Source organism: Echeneis naucrates, chromosome 8 (assembly GCF_900963305.1).
Source record: "Echeneis naucrates chromosome 8, fEcheNa1.1, whole genome shotgun sequence".
Lineage (NCBI taxonomy): Eukaryota > Metazoa > Chordata > Actinopteri > Carangiformes > Echeneidae > Echeneis > Echeneis naucrates.
In genome coordinates, this window is record NC_042518.1 from 6,656,787 (window position 1) to 6,675,404 (window position 18,618).

General features: G+C 40.3%; 1 protein-coding gene across 1 annotated transcript in view; it reads right to left on the reverse strand.

Annotated features, from left to right (window-relative positions):
- Window positions 1-13,983, reverse strand: part of pitpnc1a (phosphatidylinositol transfer protein cytoplasmic 1a) — a 29,753-nt gene extending 15,770 nt beyond the window's left edge. The window contains exon 1 of the mRNA XM_029508769.1: window positions 13,745-13,983. Coding sequence (XP_029364629.1) covers window positions 13,745-13,792 — 48 coding nt within the window. The 5' untranslated portion in view covers window positions 13,793-13,983. The remainder of the gene's footprint in view (window positions 1-13,744) is intronic.
- Between the last annotated feature and the right edge of the window lie 4,635 nt (window positions 13,984-18,618).

The window sequence follows — 18,618 nt, forward strand, 5'->3', positions numbered from 1 at the left end:
GATGGCATATTTTTCTCTGCTTCCCTACCCTGTCTGACCTGTTATTAGATTAATCTGCATTCTCATTATTTAATTTTCCCAATTCCCCTCTGTCTTTGTAACCATGCACTTTCCCTTTGAGTGACACCCGCAAATGAGATATCCCAAGAAAATAAAGAAACCCCACAGCTTTAAGTTTATGCTCTCTTTATGTGTGACCAAACTCTCTTCTGGCTCTCTGTTCCAGCACAACAGCGGGTGGTGAGGACCTGTGGTCATGGTGTTACAGCCAAGGACTGAGCAAGTGTTAGTTTACAATGTACGATAAGAACCCTGACCGCGCGCACACGCACACACACACACACACACACACATACAAGACAATAGGCAATCCCAGGCTGAGATGTAATTAAAATTCAACCGCACACTGAGTAATTACTGCCCTGAGTGATAAGTATTCTTGGATAATGACCGCTCCCGGTAAGATGAATAGCTCCTGCGTTTTGATGTCCATATTAGTGTGTGTGTGTGTGTTGGGAGGGAGGGGAGGTGAATGCGACGGAAAGATATTTGTCTGGTTTCATGTAGGCAGATGATCTTTATCTGGCCCAATACCCACACAAAGATGATTAATAAAATCTCATTCAATAAATTCAAACGATCGTCTCAGATGTTCGATCAATTTTATGTAAAATACCTGTTACAGTAGTGTTAGAGCCATGTGTTCCACATACAATAGGTGTGAAGCACAGAAGCTCCATTCACAGTTGTTCCATACAAAATATATATAATTTTATTATATATATATATATTATAATATATATAATTTTTTGTCTCACCTTGCCATTTAATGGATAAATTATCTTAACAGCAGACACAGATATAAACACCATGTCTGTCACAGCAGATGGACACAGACAGTAGCCAAATGAAAATGTCCAAAATGTAAATAGAGACATATTTATTTTTCCTGCCAAATGTCAATCCTGATTTATCAAACTATATGCTAACAAACACACACCATAAACTGCGCAGTACCAGCAAATTAATCTTCAAAATAATAGCACGTTTAATGACCACATACGGACGTGCAGGTGCACGGCACACATGTCGATAAATTCAGTTTCAGCAAAGTCTTGTAAAATCTTCCAGCAGATGGATCACACAAATGCACAATGCAACCAAAGTGCCTCCAGGCTGTGTACGAGGGCTACATCCATTCTCACCGACGTAATGGAACAAACCCGAGAGCTACTAAATATCAAGCATCAGAACCTAGAACCCCATTAAGCAAAACATTAACGGGGCTTGGTGCTCCACATTCTCATACGCCGCTAGAAATGACATTTTGCTGCAGGGCAAAGCAGCTGGCTGCGGGCCTCACACACGATGTATGCTATTGGAGAACATGTAAACAAGATGAATCCAAAGACAGTCGAGTATTACAGTGACATCTTTATCCATGTCCAACTTACAGAGGAGAGTTGAAGCGAAGACAGAAGCCTGTGAGAAGAAGAGGGATGAGAAAAAGAGACATATCTGTACATAAGGCAGGCTATTAAATGCATCCTAGGAAAACAAGACACAGCGTCACGATTACAAATATCAACACTTACATAATTTCGCACAAGTACAAAATACATATCATTGGGGCCGAAAACGGAAATTACAGCCAGGCTGTTTTTGATAAATGAAGCCTGTCCTTGAGTAGTGTGCACAGCTCATATGAACCAACACAGACAGAACAATCTGAAAAAGGTCAGGTCAGTTGAATAAAAATGAAACATTCATGAAAAAAGTAGTTTAGATCTGCTTATTGAAATGAACACAAATTCGCATTTTTTTTATTTTTTATTTTTTTACTTCACAGGATGATGAGAACAATTTCCCACACACATTCTTTCTATAGACAAGTAATTCCTCGCTTTCTGAACCCTGTAACGACTGCGTAGACCAAGAACACACAAACTCTGCAGACCCTACAGAAATGTGTGCAAACTACAGAGAGAGACACGCAGATTGACAGGCATTTTCTTCAGTTATGCCTATTCAGCAAATTGGGGCGGTGAGCATTAACTCACCTGTAATGGTAAAGAGATAAATTCACATCATAGCGGTGAGTCAGACAAAGCAGGACGATGCCAAGGATGGCAGCCTGCTGGGAGAAGAGATGCTGTGGTGGCTCATCACTGATGTAAGCTGGCTTTTACTAATTGCATGGCCTCACTTCAGTACTAGTCATTCAGTCCAGCAGCCAAGAGAAATTGAGACTGACAGGTCTGAGCAAGATAACTTGATAAGAACAGGAGGTTCAGATTCTGCCCAGGAGTACTCCTTTTGCATTTTAAATTGTTCTTGCCTGCTACCTCGGGTCAGCCTTACTTAAAGGAGAGACTCTAGACTCACCAAGTCAAGCCTCTGCTGCAAGAATGCAAAATGCAAGCTGTTATACAAAATGTCCGCAGATGTAATAACAAAAACAGACAAAGGCAAGAGAATACATGTCTGCTTTGTGTTTTTTGTTGGTGTCAACTGCTACAGATCAACTTGATGTGTGTGTTCACACCAGCTGCCTATCTGCTGCTGCTAGTTTGTTGGCTACTCAAATGTTGGATTCCTTTTCGTTATAATTCTCCAACCAGCTGTTACAGTTAAAATAAATATATATTTCATTGAAACATAGCAGTGAGAGTTTCCAATTTAATGTATTCTTGCACTTATGGCCTTAATATTATCTTCATCATGTGAAACAGAGGCAGCGCGTTTGCTCGAACCCGTTAACATCAGCAGTGAAATGAAAACCAAGATGTTCAACAGCACATCTGTCTCACTTCCTGTTTGATGGACAACAGCCATATTAAAAACTGGTATTGATATTAATTTACTATAGCCAGAGCTAAAATGTCTGCAGCTCAGTTGGGGTCGGTGAAATTTGTGCAGGTACAAATGAAATGTCATTATGTAATTATGATTGGATAGAAGTTGATCATATGACAGCCCCAAAATGTGCAGAACGACATTTCTAAAGCCACAAAAGAGCATGTTACATCAAGACATGTGGAGGGGTGTAAATTATTAATGCCAATAGTGTGAGGTTGGAAGAACACTCTCCTGACGCGCTTCCCTCTCTACCCATTTTTCTGCCGTCTTCCTCTCCAACCATCCTGCATCTCTGCAGTGTCTGAGGTCACTGAACCAAAGATTATGTAACATCAAGATCACACACCACGCAGCACTCCACTATGCATCGCCTTTCCTCTCTGCCTGACTGCGCACTTGGCAGTCTGCGGAAGTGGCGTGCTTTATATGCATGCCTGAAACGGAAGAGAAAAAGAATGTGGAGAGCATGATGGGAGAGGATGGGATTGAGGTGTTAAAAAACTCATCACCCCTACCTCTAGGGGTGATGAGTAAAAATGAGAAAAAGAAGACGAGGGATGTCGACAGCCTGTTGAGACAACACTTGATGGAGTACAGCTGTCTGTATCTTGCCCTCCCCACTTCTCCTTTTCCTCTTCTCGGCTCTTCTCCTCTAACCTTCTCTCTCTCTCTCTCTCCACAAACTCCTTCACTCTTCCTAGCTTTTGCTATTTTGTCCCGTTTGAGAGCATCGTAATATAATTCATGAAAATAATGCATCCTTGACAACATGTGAAGGAAGAATTTTTTTTAAATCACACATTACCAGATAAACACAGGAGTGGTTATAGCCGACTCCACCTTCCTGAAACTATTATTATTTTACTAACACTTACTCTATTATTATTATTGTCATTATGCCTGTTCAATTTTCTTTCAGTTTGAGTTTGAGTTATTATACATTATACCTGGCAAATGTTTAATTTCACTGATTCCATAATAGATGTACTATACTGATGTTCACATCAAATTGGCTATGGTGATGGCTGTAGATGCTTAAGCCCCTCACTTATACTGGTCCAAAAACCCGCTGACATCAGGTTTCTGTTAGGAATATTAAAAAAAAAAAAAAAAAAGACTGCAGTTGGCAGTGACACACTACTTTTCAGTTCAGACCATAAACACAAGGAGATCTGTCACTTGTCCAGCACAGTGCTGATAAAGCTGAAAAACTACGACCACAGTTACGTTAAGTTTTGGTCTAAAAGGGGCAAAAGCACAGGATTTAACTAGTTCTCATACAAGCTGTACAAATACAGAGCACACCTAAAAACAAGTTTTACATGAGAACCATGAACATGATAACAGAAATTAAAAGCTGTGCAAATTTTTAATCGATGCCATTTGTGTCACAAACACGAAATCCACATGGAGACATTGACACACACTCTCTCACACATCAGTTTGGAGCTGTATTAATGTGTAGCCAACCACGTCTTAAGAGTCAGTAAGCGCCAGTAATACATAATAGCCATTCTACTATGTTCTCATCTCCGCTGTTTCAAAGGCAATTTCTTTTTCTAGCCAGATTTGGATAAACAAGTCTGACATAAGTCCCTTGTCCCCTCTGTTACAGGGTAAAATGTTTCAGTACAACTTGAATTTCAGGTTTCTTAGGGAAGCCATCTCATGTATTTTGCATAAAGTAAGCACAGTGTACTTCTTACAACCCTGCTGGGGTACAGGGGGTGGTAAGCCTGAGCAGCAGAGCAAGAGCGGAGGGATGAGAGAGAAAAGGGAATGCCCACAAGTGTTCTCCTGGTTTGGTGTTGCATAGAGTATTAGCCTCTCCGGCAGCCCTTTTACTGCCTCAGTTTTATCCGCTGTGCAGACCCAAAGCTGATGGGAAAGTGTTAGGGCGAAGGCTCAAATGAGGAGCATACTACCTAAGAGGTCAGCATGATGATGTTTAAGACATAGTTAAAACTAAAGAAGTCACAGGTCCTCACCACCCACTGTTGTTGATTTATTTGTGCTATAAATGTAACCAAAGGTGTTTATGGGGCTTATTTATTTGGCGATATTGGGCCTTTTCTGATCTTGGGAACAGGGTGAGGGATGAGCCGAGGGGTGTGAGAGGAGGAAGGAAGAAATCTTAGTAAAAAAGGTACTGTCTGTGAAGCTTGGTTCAAGGCAAAGCAATAAAGACAGAGGATACTCCTGTCATTGTATAGGTGACTAGAGATTTCAGAAATAAAGTCTGATAAATTTAAAAAGGGACTTATTCTTTTGTTTTGAAAAATCTGACATTCAAGCAGTCAAATAGAACGACCAAACATCTGTCTCACAATCTACTGAGCCAACTACGAAAACGTTTTAGAAGAATTCTTCCTGTTTCAGTCTTTTACACTTTTCAGGTACTGCTGTAATTTGCCACAGTGCAAGTCAAGATTCACATATTCCAATGCTTTTTTTGATTAGTTATCAATTTTAAAACTAATATTTACCTATTAACTCAATTGCAATGACAATGTTTTGTAATGATATATTGCTACTGAGTTCAGTTTCATTAATAAGCCACTGCTATTGATCAAGATATCATTTAAACCAAGTTCCATTTATATCCTCATTAATAGAGCAGTGAAAATAAAAGCAGTTTTGCTCTGAAATGGACACAAGATAAAGGAATAATTATTAGAGCAGGCTTAGTCGGGAAACCCTTTTTTGTTTAAGTACAAGGACACATGGCAAGATTGGGCTGGTTAATTGGACCTCAGTAAGCCCCCTCCTGTTGTCCTTGCCATTGATCAGGCTGCAGTGTCTGAAGCACAATGCACTGAAACACTTCCCTTCACTGCTGGAGGCAGGAAGCTGCATAGGAGGCACCCAGCGGAGAGCGCTGCAAAGTAAGGTTAGAGCCCAGAGAAGTGTGCTAAAACAAGAGCCGTCTGTCTCTGTGCTTGTGGGAAATGATTTCACGTTAAAGAAAACTTGATTCCATAGTCCGTCCCGCTCACAGTGGACACACACAATCACCTGCTCACCTGTTCAAATGCATTCACATGGCAGCAATCAGTATTTGATGAGGTCAAAACTGAACACTTGATTAATTGAAGCTCTGATGAATAAGAGTGCAGCGAGGCTTTACATTATTTATATTCACAACCAAATAGCGGTGAAAGCAGCTCGTGTCACATAAGTCACATAGCAACAATTTGGAGAGCATCAAATAACTTCAGAACTCGGGTCTGCTGAAAAGCAACTGGCACAACATGGAGAAAGAGGATTCATGCTGCTGCCCACCTGCACTCATGGTGCTGACGAGCTGCACGTTGACTCAGAGAAAATCAGGCAGTAAGTACACTTTGGAGAGAAAAAAGCGTAAAGTGTTTCTGGAAATACAAAAGGAGAGATACATCCTGTGTATCTTGTCCTGGACTACGTGTTATCCAGCAGGGAGAATGCTATAATCACATCATGCTCATGCAGAATCTACTGTTTGTACACATCCTCCTCCTAGGAAGATACACTTGTCTATATCTTCGTTTGACGCATCGCTCAGTCATTTGGCAATTGTTGCTTCGGTGCCTAAGCTGAGTGGATATTCAGTAGCAGGTCCAAACACTTGATGCACATTTGCTAAAGGCGCACAATTTGATGCTTAAACAATTTATCAACAGTTTTAACCATATAGGGGTTATCTCTGTGAAGCTGAAAAAGGGGATGGAGCCACCGTCACTTCATAAGAATGTTTTCTTGTCTGTGTGTGCAGCTTGTGTGATTGTGAGTTTTAAAGGTTATGTTCGGCCTGACTTGGATGAAAAAAAGCTGCCTCTTGATGTAACTGTGACTTTGTTATGATTTGGCGTTATATAAATAAATCTGATTTGATTCATTGATTTAAATGACCGGCCAATAGTGCAGACAGGGACACCACTGCAGAAAGCTGTGATTACAGTTTTCTACTTTGTATCGTGTGACCGGCACAGAGAAAGATGAAATATGTTGTGACAGCTTTCCAGAGTGACAAATTCCTGTCTTTGGGTATTATTAACTATTATGGGCTGTATGTCGATGGAATGGATATGGGTCTGTTATTTAAACTGTATCATATTTTATGATCCATAACCTCGAGCCGCACACTCCCAACAAACACAGACTCCTTACTGACACCAGAAACTAAGTAACAAACTCATTCGGGATTAAGTGGCCACAGCGTTTAGTAAATGCTGGAATTCTCTCAAGTCTATTTGGATCCAAAATGGATATCAGCACTATAGGCTAATTGTTAGTTCAATAGGCCATATGACACACAGACACTCACACACACCAGCGCTAATAAAATCATGTTAGACACACTTAACTTTAACAGAGACCATCTGTTGTGTTGAAGGTCCCATTACCATATTGAAGCCCTGAACTTTATCGCTGCATGTTCACTGTCCCATGGTCAACAGCTGTTCGACAGATTTGCAGGTCTTTCAAAAACGCATTAAAATAATAAAAAAATGTGTGAATGCTGCAATAACAACACTGAGTGTGAAATGGAAATTTGTAAATTCCTCTGTTCATCTGTTTCTGAGCTACACACACACACTTCACACGCGTGCACACACAGACGCACACATACACATTCAATGACTTCATCATCAAAGAGATTTCTAATCATCTGGGATCTGCTGACGTTCCTATAGCAACCATTTGTACCTGTTATTCTGGTATGTGCACGGTTTATGAACCCACATACTGTAGATGGACACAAACATTCATTTGTTTGTGTTTGTGAGAGAGAGAGAGAGAGTGTAAGTGAACAGCAATGAGAACACTTTGTTTGTAAGCAGCATTTTGACACATTGTGCGTTTGGTAAAGAAGAGCTACATATGAAAAATGTAATTGAAGATGTTAGGAGAGCTGTCTTGGTGGTGATCGGTTCATACCAGCGTGGTAAAGAGTAGAGTTCCTATTTATGACAGTGAACCCTCACAAGGAATCAGGTGCTGACTATGTGGCTGAAATGAATGTTTCTTTATGTGGTCCAAATTGAAATGATGCGTATTTGCACATAAGCAAACACACATGGCCATTCTCATGTGCCATGTTGCCTGTTTTATAGAATAATGGGATCCTAAAGTATGGATTACATTGAAAATATTCTGCTCAGCTAGAAAAAATAATTTTACTTTCTGAGAGAAGGCCCTAAAGCTTAACATGAGGCTGCAATTATATATTTAAATTAATGTTCTCTTGATGTTGGAAGATGTATTTGTACCTGTAAATTTATCCTTCCTGGTTGAATCAGTTTAATTTTTAAGATGGTAAATGACCCTCCAACACCCATTATCATATACTAGGGGCTGATTACATATATAATGCGTCACTAGCGGGAGTGCACAATGTGTCCTTATAAATTGTGATCACATTATAGCATGGCATGTCCAGCTGCTCCCCTTCCCATCCCACATCTCTCCTAACACCTGTCCCATAACTCTGTCAACCCATCCAGAATATGTCAGCAGAGGTTCTGTTCTCATTGTGGCTCCTTGTTCAGACACGATGTTGACCGCAAATAAGGTTTAGTGGCACCGGAAGAGAGAAAGTGGCTACAAGCAGAAATGGAGGAACAGACAATTAAGTTTCCTGCCCTGAAAAGGGTGAAACTGAAGCTCTGTAGAACCCAAATGTCATTTGGGAACAAAAGAACTACTGCAGAATACCTACACTTAACAATACTATAGTTATTAGTTCGGTGTTAAACTGTATTGTGTGGTTTGTTTATATGCATTCATTACAACACTGAAAGTTGTAAATCACATGAACATTTCAGGTACACTAGAGAGACGAAGACGAAGCAAAAGGGCCCGCCATGAAATCACAGCAGCAGAAAAAGTGACAGCTCACAGAAGACACTTAAATACATAAAGGAGACAAAGGTAAATGGAGAATTGTAGGTTCCAGTCAATACTGCCTCCACCTCCCCAATGATTCTTTCATGTCTCACCTGTCCGTTTGCAACCTCCAGTCCCTGCGCCAACTGTTCCTGAGCTGCTCCCAGTTTAGTCCTGAGCTCTCTACTATAAACAGAAAAATGTTGACCTTCCATCTTTACCACATCATTAACGTCGATGCGGAGCCTTTGCTGTGTGGCCATTTCCGCTTGCTGGTTTGTTCCAGTATGTAACCAAACACTGCCAGCAAACTGCCTTGATATCTTAATTCTGTCAACGTGAAACGCAGCCTTTCAGCAATCCCAGTTATCTGTGGCCTTCCCTTTTCTGTGGGCATCTCAGACATGTCTACTGCACTGTAGGTGATTTACTCTGCCATGCTATGTTTAACATTACTGAGGGCATGAAGGGGATCGGGGCATCTAAGGCTATTTGCAGCTCCATTGTTTCTTGGACTAACATTCAAACATTAAACATATATTAGTTAATTATAGTTATTAGTAAAAAGTAAACAGGTTAAAAAGTGAAGTTAGAGGGAGCGAGAGAAATGGAAAGACCGCATTTCTGTAATGCCACTGTTCACTAATCCAGTGCACTAAAAGTTGTATTGCATTAATAACCTGAAATTGAAATCGCTCATGATAGGCGTTTAGCCCTGCCAACCACAATTAAATGCACTGATGAATGAATTGCCAGTGTTGCAGGAACTCCATGATGTAACCAGACTCTGAAAGAAAGGTTTTCAGCTGGAGAGACGCAGAAAATTAGCTCTGTGTGTGAGTGTGTGAGTGCAACCTTGAGAATACCATCAGACTTTCAATTATCCTCACGGCAGGAATACATTTGGCACTCTGCTATTATCCAGCAGGCTGGCAGCTGGATAACCACAGAAGTCAGGCAAATGGAAGCGTTTCAAGTAATGGTATGCAGATAAAAACAGATGATGCGCAGGGAGAGAAATGACTGATTACTATCAGCAACAGCCAGAGGTGAAACGTAACAACGCCGCTTGCTGAGAGAGCACACTGAGTGTAGACAACTTAACATGTGACTGTAAATCAAACAGAAGCAGGTCAGATGTAGTTCTGCAAAAGTATTTATATCTGTAAACATCATCAGATACTATCACTTAGCTTCAGTCCTATCAATGACTTCAAATTGCAATTAAGCTCCATTCTAATAATATAGGATGCTAATTCAGACTTAGATTACTGCTTTCATTAGAAGATGATGGGAAACACACACTTTAGTCTTTGGAGCGAATAGTGATGGTTTCCTGATGAATTTGTGCTCAAAAGCTCATTACTCAGGATCTGATTCAGCTACCAGTCAGACACTCTCCATTCTGTAACCTGGCAAGGGTTCATTAAAGCATCTTGAGGAATGATTTAGCGAAAGCTCACTGTAATCAGAAGATAGCTGTCAGGGTGTGTAACTATTTACTGACGTGTAACTTCAGTATAGCTGAACATACATCAGACAGTAGAAAATAATATGGTGAAGGAATTTGCAGTACAGCAACCTTCTGGAATAAAATCATACATACAATATAAAGCATCTAGAAGAGAGTGTGAAAAGTGTGTCCACATTTTTGACTGATACTGTGTATGAGTACAGAGCAGTCGGCTGGATTTCCCCTCTTATTAATCTGAGGCTCTGGACGTGTGTTGTGTTGAGCATGTAACTGACATAGTCTTCTCTTACCGGACAGCCATTTGCTGACATATCCACTGCTTCTGCACGCAAAAGCAAATATTTCTCTATCCCTGTAACTCCTTAAACATGATGTACCGAAATGGGAAGCCTGGGATGGCAGTTATGAACTTAGGCTCCGTTTTGTTTGAAGAACATTCACAAAGAAGAAGTGTTCAACTACTTTTTCTTTCAGTTTGTCTCTCCTCTGGATGTTTTGCTGCCATCGGATGAAGAGTTCGAAAACTTGAGCCTTTTGGAGTGTATTCTCTGTGCTAAAATCACATCACATCCGTAGGCTATTTCTGTGTGACCTAAGAGACATACATACGTTCCACGAGTCAGAACAAAATAATGCTGACTTAGTGATGGGCCAGTGACCTGTCCAGGTCGACCCCACCCTCGCCCAGTGTGAGCTGGGATTTGCTCCAGCATCCCCCGCGACAGAGAATTCATTCATGTCTAGAAAGTGATTGATCACTTTGGGTAACTGTCTGACTATTCACTCATTCACCTTCTATCTCTCTCTCTCTCTCTCTCTCTCTCTCTCTCTTTCTCTCTCTCTCTCTCTCTCTCTCTCTCTCTCTCTCTCTTTCTCTCTCTCTCTCTCTCTCTCTCTCTCTCTCTCTCTCTCTCTCTCAGTTTCTTGTTCTTTTGGGCTCATCCTTTGACGTCTGGCAGATGATCTGTGAGTGAGCATGTTTTTCTCCATCTGGTGTATGTGAGCCAGGTCACTGTTTGCCTGAGCGGCAAAGTCGTTGGGAAACAACCAAGTGACAGCGTTCTCAGTAGCTGCACCACAGAGCCTCCACTCTAGGGACATAAACAAGCTCTTGGGTTTGGATGCACAGTGGGACATTTCGGTATGGAGGAACAGAAACAAGCATGACCTTACACTGACGATGATGTCACCGTAAACAAAACAGGTGTCCATCTCTGGTGTTGCGGTACGCCATTATCAGTGTAATAATGTGCCATCAGTGTAAGGACAGTGACCTGTCTGCCTTCATCTGTGACTGCTTGTTATATATTTGCAATTTTTTTTTTTTTTTAGGATTTACAAAATGTTATCCATTTTCAGTTTTTCTGTTTCTTTTGGAGCGTCAACTTTCTATCCCTTTTGTCTGACAAAGAAGGAATTCGGACCCAAAAGAAAAGATATGGCAGCGAATTATATTTTCTGGCAGATTTGAGTTTTCCTCCTGTGGCTTCAAGATAACACGATCAAAAAAGATGCCAGCGTTTGTTGAAAGGCTTTGTGCTTATTGGGCACTAACACTGTGACAGACACATCCTGTAGTTTCTGGCATTCTCTTAGACAGATTGAAACCTTTTCTGATCAGTGACACGTTTGTGAACGTGCACACTTCGCTTGGCCATGATCCACTAACAGCAGAAGGAAGACAGTAAGACTAAACTTAATTAGGTTTTAATTTTTACTTTGATGCAAACATAGCTCTGTGGCCAAACCTTCCATGAATCTCTTCAGATATGGCATTGAACAAAGTAACCAAACAACAGTGTGTTGTCAGAGAGCTTCCCCATCTGATATTAATGGAGCAGTTTGTGATTTGCTTTTATGGCCGAGGTACTGATGACGTCAGGGCCTTTTCATGAATATATTCTCATTTTACTACTACATATTATACTTCCATTTGCATAGAAGTATAATATGTAATTTGCACTGGTCAAAACAACACCGCTGTTTAAAGGTACTGACTGTACTTCCATTATGGTGTTTTAATTTAGAATTTTTTTTCATTATACTTTATGTCTCTATTTGAAAATCATTTTCTTCCTGCAGCCCAAAACTGTGTCATCAGAGACGAGAGAATAAACACATTCACAGTGACTGTTTAGTCACCTCCAGTTTTGTTAAGAAGCAAGATGAATTTAAATGCTTGTGAGATCACATCTGCCGCTATAGCACAAACGCACAAATACACAATCACACTATTTCATTTGTCGAATCAGTGACAGATCAATAGATTGGTTTAGGCCTCATTGTTATCATCACAACAGATGTGATGGCGGCAGTTTTTTCCATCACCGCTGCAGCAAGCAAAACAGAGGATCCAATCAATATATAGATAAATCCAAACATGAAACTGCCTGAAATGATTTCAAGGTTAGTGAGCAGGAGGACCCACAACATGTTCAAGTCATCTCTCTGATCCCAGTTGTAGATGCTTAACTTCATTGTATCTCTACTATACAATGACCTTCGCTTGACTACAGCAAAGGATTGTATCTTAACAAACAATACGACTGACTATAACACAGTTTGAACGTTGTAATGATGAACTACTAAGGTAACATACTTATTTCAAAATGTACTGACTCCATATAAGTGGCATCCAAAGTCCCATCAGGATTAAATGGTGTGTAAAACCTTTATGACACAGTCAAACTTAATAAAGCACTTGAGCTGGAACATCTGTTGTGTAGATTCAGGTAGCAGTGGAATGAGGACTGCTTTTACAGCAGGAGGAGAAGAAAACACAATCCCAGCTACACCACACAGCTATTGTAGAAATACCTGTCAACATTTTCATTTTACTATTGACACAAAAAGCTGAGACCAATAGAGCGAATGAAGGTGAGCCAGGAATAGAACCAAGCAGAAACCAGCACATCCAAAATGTAACTATGCATCCTATTTGCGTCTTAAAATATCAAAGTACAACAGCATGACTTGATCCTGAAACTGTGACCTGAAAGGAACTTCAGCCATCGGAGGCTCTGCTCATTTAGTATCTGTGACAGAATGATCTAGACTGCACACAGAGTAGTTGCGCAATCCCCAATCAGTCGACAGCACTTGACATGAATGTGAACTAATACGAATGCAGGTGTGTTTGTAGGAGAAGAAACAGATGTAAGAGCTATGAGAAGTGAATATCCTTTCTGCCTGCAGCAACACCAGACACTCACAAAGCATTCAAGCCAAAGGTAAACAAACTCAGAGGAACCAGTGATGTGCTTCTGCACACAGGCTGTGCTAGATTCCCCCTGAACATTAACTAAGTCAGCAGCAGCTCCACCCTGCGGTGGCTGCTACAGCCAATCCGATTTCTGAGAGTTGAATGTGTCTTTCGTGCAAAAAAAGACGAGCGCATCACTGACAACTTTTTTTAATGACCGCTGTATCAGCAAAGTGCGCTCCAATCCAAACGTGGCTGTCAGTCACTGATTTGGGAGTGAGGGGTGTAAAATCAGCAGGCAGCAGGTTGAAAACATCACGGAGAACCAAGAAAACTTCGCCTACCTCCTCCACGGTGAGAGGCATGCAGATGCGGTACTCCTTCATCAACATAGTCCTCCTGGCGGCTCGCAGACACAAACCGATGTGGATGCAGGTTGTTGGGCTTCGGTCTCGGGTGCAATCAGTTATTTAAAATGAAATCATCTGCTCAGTGAAACGAAGGCACTCAAATCCAGAGATTCACTAAATCCCTCCCAGCCTCTCCATCAGCAGCACCTCCTACAGTACAGCCGGTCAGCGGCGCAAAAAGTCTCCAGAAATGAAACCAAACTCCGTAACAACATGAAGAGCGGCTCCCAGAGCAGTGCCCCCCCCCCTCATGCCCTCCTCCCCACTGGATCCTCACACAGAAACACTCCTCATTCAAACTGGTCTGATGATGCACAGCCGAGGCAGCACGGGAAATGAGAGGGCTCGACCCCCGTCGATGCAACACAACCACTGAGCTTCTGTTAGTTTAAAGAAGTATGGCAAAGGGACAGCAGGCTTGGGGGTGTTTTGTAGGCCAGTACCCCGAATGAGATTATTATAGATTTGATTCAGTTCTGGCATTTGCACCAACTATGCAATAAGATCTTTTAGTTTTTTTGTTGTTGTTGTTTGCTTTATTATGCATAACCGGAAGTCCATGTTGTTTTTCTGGGGTTGAAGCAAAACGTGGTCCATCATTGAGTCCAAATCAGTACAACAAACGAGGAGGACGAGAAGAATGTGACCGAGTTTCAACGCTTGGGCTTAAGCAGCATCTATTTCAGCGACAGCACTGAGCAGTATTGTGTTAGCTGGGATTCATGAGTCACTTTTTATTAAAAGATCTTTTGTTTGGCTTATGAAGCAGCTGTGGCTAAATGAAGGTATTTAATGATATTCCCGGGATAAGACAGCAGGTCTATTTTTATAATCTTTCCCTCCATGATGCTGCCGCCTTGAACTCTGACCTCTGACCCCCCACAGCTGGAGATCTGACCTTGGTGCTGAATTTGAGCTGACCGTGGTTCTGAAATTCAGACAGAAACATAAAGATTCTTCTGCTTGGAGAAAAGTTTAGCTCAAAGCTAGAAATACGAATTAAAAAAAACAGCCCCCAATTTTAATTAGCCTACTTACCATCTCCTCACCAGTTAGTGATACGCCATTCATAAGAACTTTTAGGTTGTTGGGTGAAACTACTGAGTCATTAATATCATTTCATAAAGTACTTAAAAAAGTGTACTGTTTTATCAGGCGGTTAACGTAATTATTTTAAGTCATTAATAAAAGGCGATGAACATTTAATATGCAAACTGCATATGTGGACATGCCATTTACAGTGTTAGGAACTTTACTTTAAAATTAGTTACAAGCAACCAAGTTAGTAATTGAGTTACAACATTATAAAAAATAACTAGTTACCGGGGAAAATTACTATTGAGTTGCAAATGTACCATTATAAAGAAATCTATATTTCTTTACCTTTAATGGAACTTTAAATTCAACGCCATTAATCCCCTCACTAGTCATTTATCTTTTTAATAAGGCAGCAGCAATCACTAGAACACCATCTGTAATCGTAAATGTTAATCAGACCCACTTATTGACATGATTTCTGTTCTTATACGTTTTGATGCGTTGTTTTAGCTTTGTCCATATTCTCTGCAGAATTTCTTCAGGAGGTCAGAGGTCGCACTCTTCAGGGAAGTGAACCAGGAGCTATAGGTAAATCTGGATTAGGATAAACAAAAGACACAACCTGGCAACCCAAAGAGTTTTCTTTTATCCTTTGACAAATGATTCAGAAAACCTGAGAAAGGAATAATCTGCAGATTCTAAATATTGTTATGTTAGCTAATTTAGTGCTATATGTTTTACAGTTTAATCGCGAAGGCTAACCACTTTAACTAGCTACTAGTTAGTGAGCTAACGAGTTAACATGCCCGGATTCTTGATTCTATGTCTGGCCTTTTTCTTAAATCTTCACTTTATACCCCTTTTTAAAAATTTATTATAGTTTTAGTCTTTGAGCAGATTAACTGTTTTCTGTCAGTGCGTCACCAGCAGCCTGCTACTAAGCAGCATTCACACTACGGAGTGTCTCATGGAGTCAAATTTTGTTCTGGAATAAGTTTATTTGACAGCCTTTAATTTTATTAATATAAGGCAAAGATATTGACGGCTTCACTGCACTCACTTATCTGTCATTGTTACTGTTTGAAAGGAGAATAGTTTGTGACTGATGAAGCTCTACAGGGCAGCAGAGGCAATAGGTACAGTCAAATAGACTATTAGGCTTATTAAAGTTGTTTATTTAGTCTTTAATCTCTTTTGGTGTGTTCATGGAGCAGTGAGGCACAAAATCTGATATGTGGTACACGTTTGAGACGGTAGATGTCACCAGAGATCTTCATATGAGTGAGTGGAGTACTGTGAAGCCATGTTTCACATCAATCAATGGTCTGAAGCTTTTAAGAGATCACAGATATCAAATGATCTGAATGGGATGCATATATATATATATATATATATATATATCATATCAGTAGTCTGAAAGGGTAAATCCTACGTCTCCCTTTAACCCATAAAAACTGAATTAAAAAATGATAAGGTAAAAATAAATAAAGAAATTCAATCTAAATGACTTTACCTTTTATTATTTTATTATTTTTAACTTCCCCTTTGTCTTGTAAAGAAAGGAAACTCATCGACTTTATTGTGTCCTAACTGAAGAGGGTGCAATGCACCTGCATGTGTTGATAATTGCTGAATAGGTGTCAGTATAAATGAACCCTTCTTTAAATGTCATATTTTATCTCTGGAATTTCTTTAGAGCTGCCTTTTTATTTCAAAGTTTTCTTGATCTTGTGAATCTTTCCTGGACCATCACAGTCGCCCTTAACTGTCATTTCTGAATGACATGTCAGATGGTGGGAGAATCAAGATGGAGGCTTTCTGTCTTTTTTTAGACACTTCTCCTTTGTAGGCATCAGTTCCATGTCAGATTCTGAGTTGGTGGTTGAGAGGAATCTGTGGTTGTTGAATGTAACCACATAGTCCGAAGAGTCAGTGAAAGTCGCTAAAGATCAATCTTGACCTGTTTCAGAGTGTTTTACAAGTAGAACTGTTCGTAAACTTTTCCCTGGTTAAATCCATAAGCGTCACGTTTTGAGCTGCTTCTCTCCCTCTGCTGACAATTGCACATTTACATATATTGAACAATGCATCAAGTATTCCAAGTAAACAAAATGATTGAAGCGTTTGTGAATTGATGTGAATTGTGTGTTTGATGATTTTTGGTTTGACTTGCAGCAAGTCGATCACATTACATTATTCATAAGATATTTTAGTCTCATATCGATGACACATTCTACACTGAGGTAAATATACATATCTGCTCACAGACACACACAGAGATGGTCAGATCTGTTTATTGTAGCTGGTGTCAGAAGAGAGGAGAAACTGTTGCTAAGAAACCTGGCTATCTCATCTCTTGCTGCTGAGCATCATTAGCTGGCCTTTACTGTCACTTTTTAAGCCCTCGGTCCAGTCGCTCCACTGTTGTTGTGGAGGAGGGAGCTTGTTTCACAGTTTGCTCTGTGGTGGGGGGTCATGCCACAGCCAAGATTAATAAGCAGTTCACTGGACCGGTCTAGCAACGGAAACATTGGGGTTAGATGAGCGTCACAGGGTCGTGTAATAATTGCTTTGCGTCCCGTAGAATAGACAGGCAAAGGTGTAGATGTATTCTGCGCTTCTTTTGTGGGATTTTTTTTATGGCGCTTTAGTGAAGGCTGATTTCATCCATGTAAAGTCCAACATCAAAAATTTGATCATGAGTGCGGATAACAAGGATTTTGGCTTCATTTATTGCATTATTGCATTTAAAAGTGCAATACCTTTGATCCTCCGGTTTCTTGCTGTGAAGTTTGACTTTTTTTAGTCTTTTACCTTATTCTGCGCTCGCTGAGAGAAACACGCTGAAAAGGCTGCCTCCCTAACAGCGAGACGAACGTGGGCCGTTGTAGGAGGTCAATATGAAGGTGGATCATACTGTAAGTGAGTGGAGGCTGGAAAAATATATCTCATAACTGAATTTAGGATGAATTGAAGATAATAATAATGACATTGATGGTGGCAATAATAACAATAATAATATGTTGTTTTTTTTTTAAGTTCCTGTCAGGACACTGAAGGGCAGCTGATAACTCAGATAATGTCAGAGAACAAGGGATGAGACAGTATAAGATAAAATATACAACCATACAGAATAAACCAGTGTAAATATATGAGAACACAGTAAATATGGACAAACGTCGTGAACTAGAGAGAATATTTGAGCTTTAAGATTGTTGTATCTGAGAATAGGAATTGAATTGGTGTATTGTGGTGACTGAGTTTTGTAGTTTGCTAAATATAGCCAATGGTGTTTTATATATATATATATATATATATATATATATATATATATATATATATATATATATATATATATATATGAAAACTTTGTAGTTGCAATAGGCTGCTATCTATGTCTGTGTGTGTGTCAGGACAAGAGTTTGGTCTTGTGTTGACAACACATAGTTTTAATTCCATGTCATCTATGAAGCAGGCATTAGGCACAGTAAATGCCTGATGCCTAGTTCAGAGTGCTGAATGGAGCCCAGTTCATTAGTGAGAGGAGATGAGTGAAGTGGCTACAGAGTGGTAATTATGTCATACAGTATCATTTGGACATCAGGGGGGGAATGCTGTTCTCAGCTGCGTGTGTTTCCATCACATGAAGCCTTCTCATCAGCATATGATCAGGTCGTGGCCTCACATCCCATGTCTATACGTAGGCTGAAACGCTTTCTCACACACATGTGCACACACACATAAACATAAACAAACTTGGGCACGCTCAT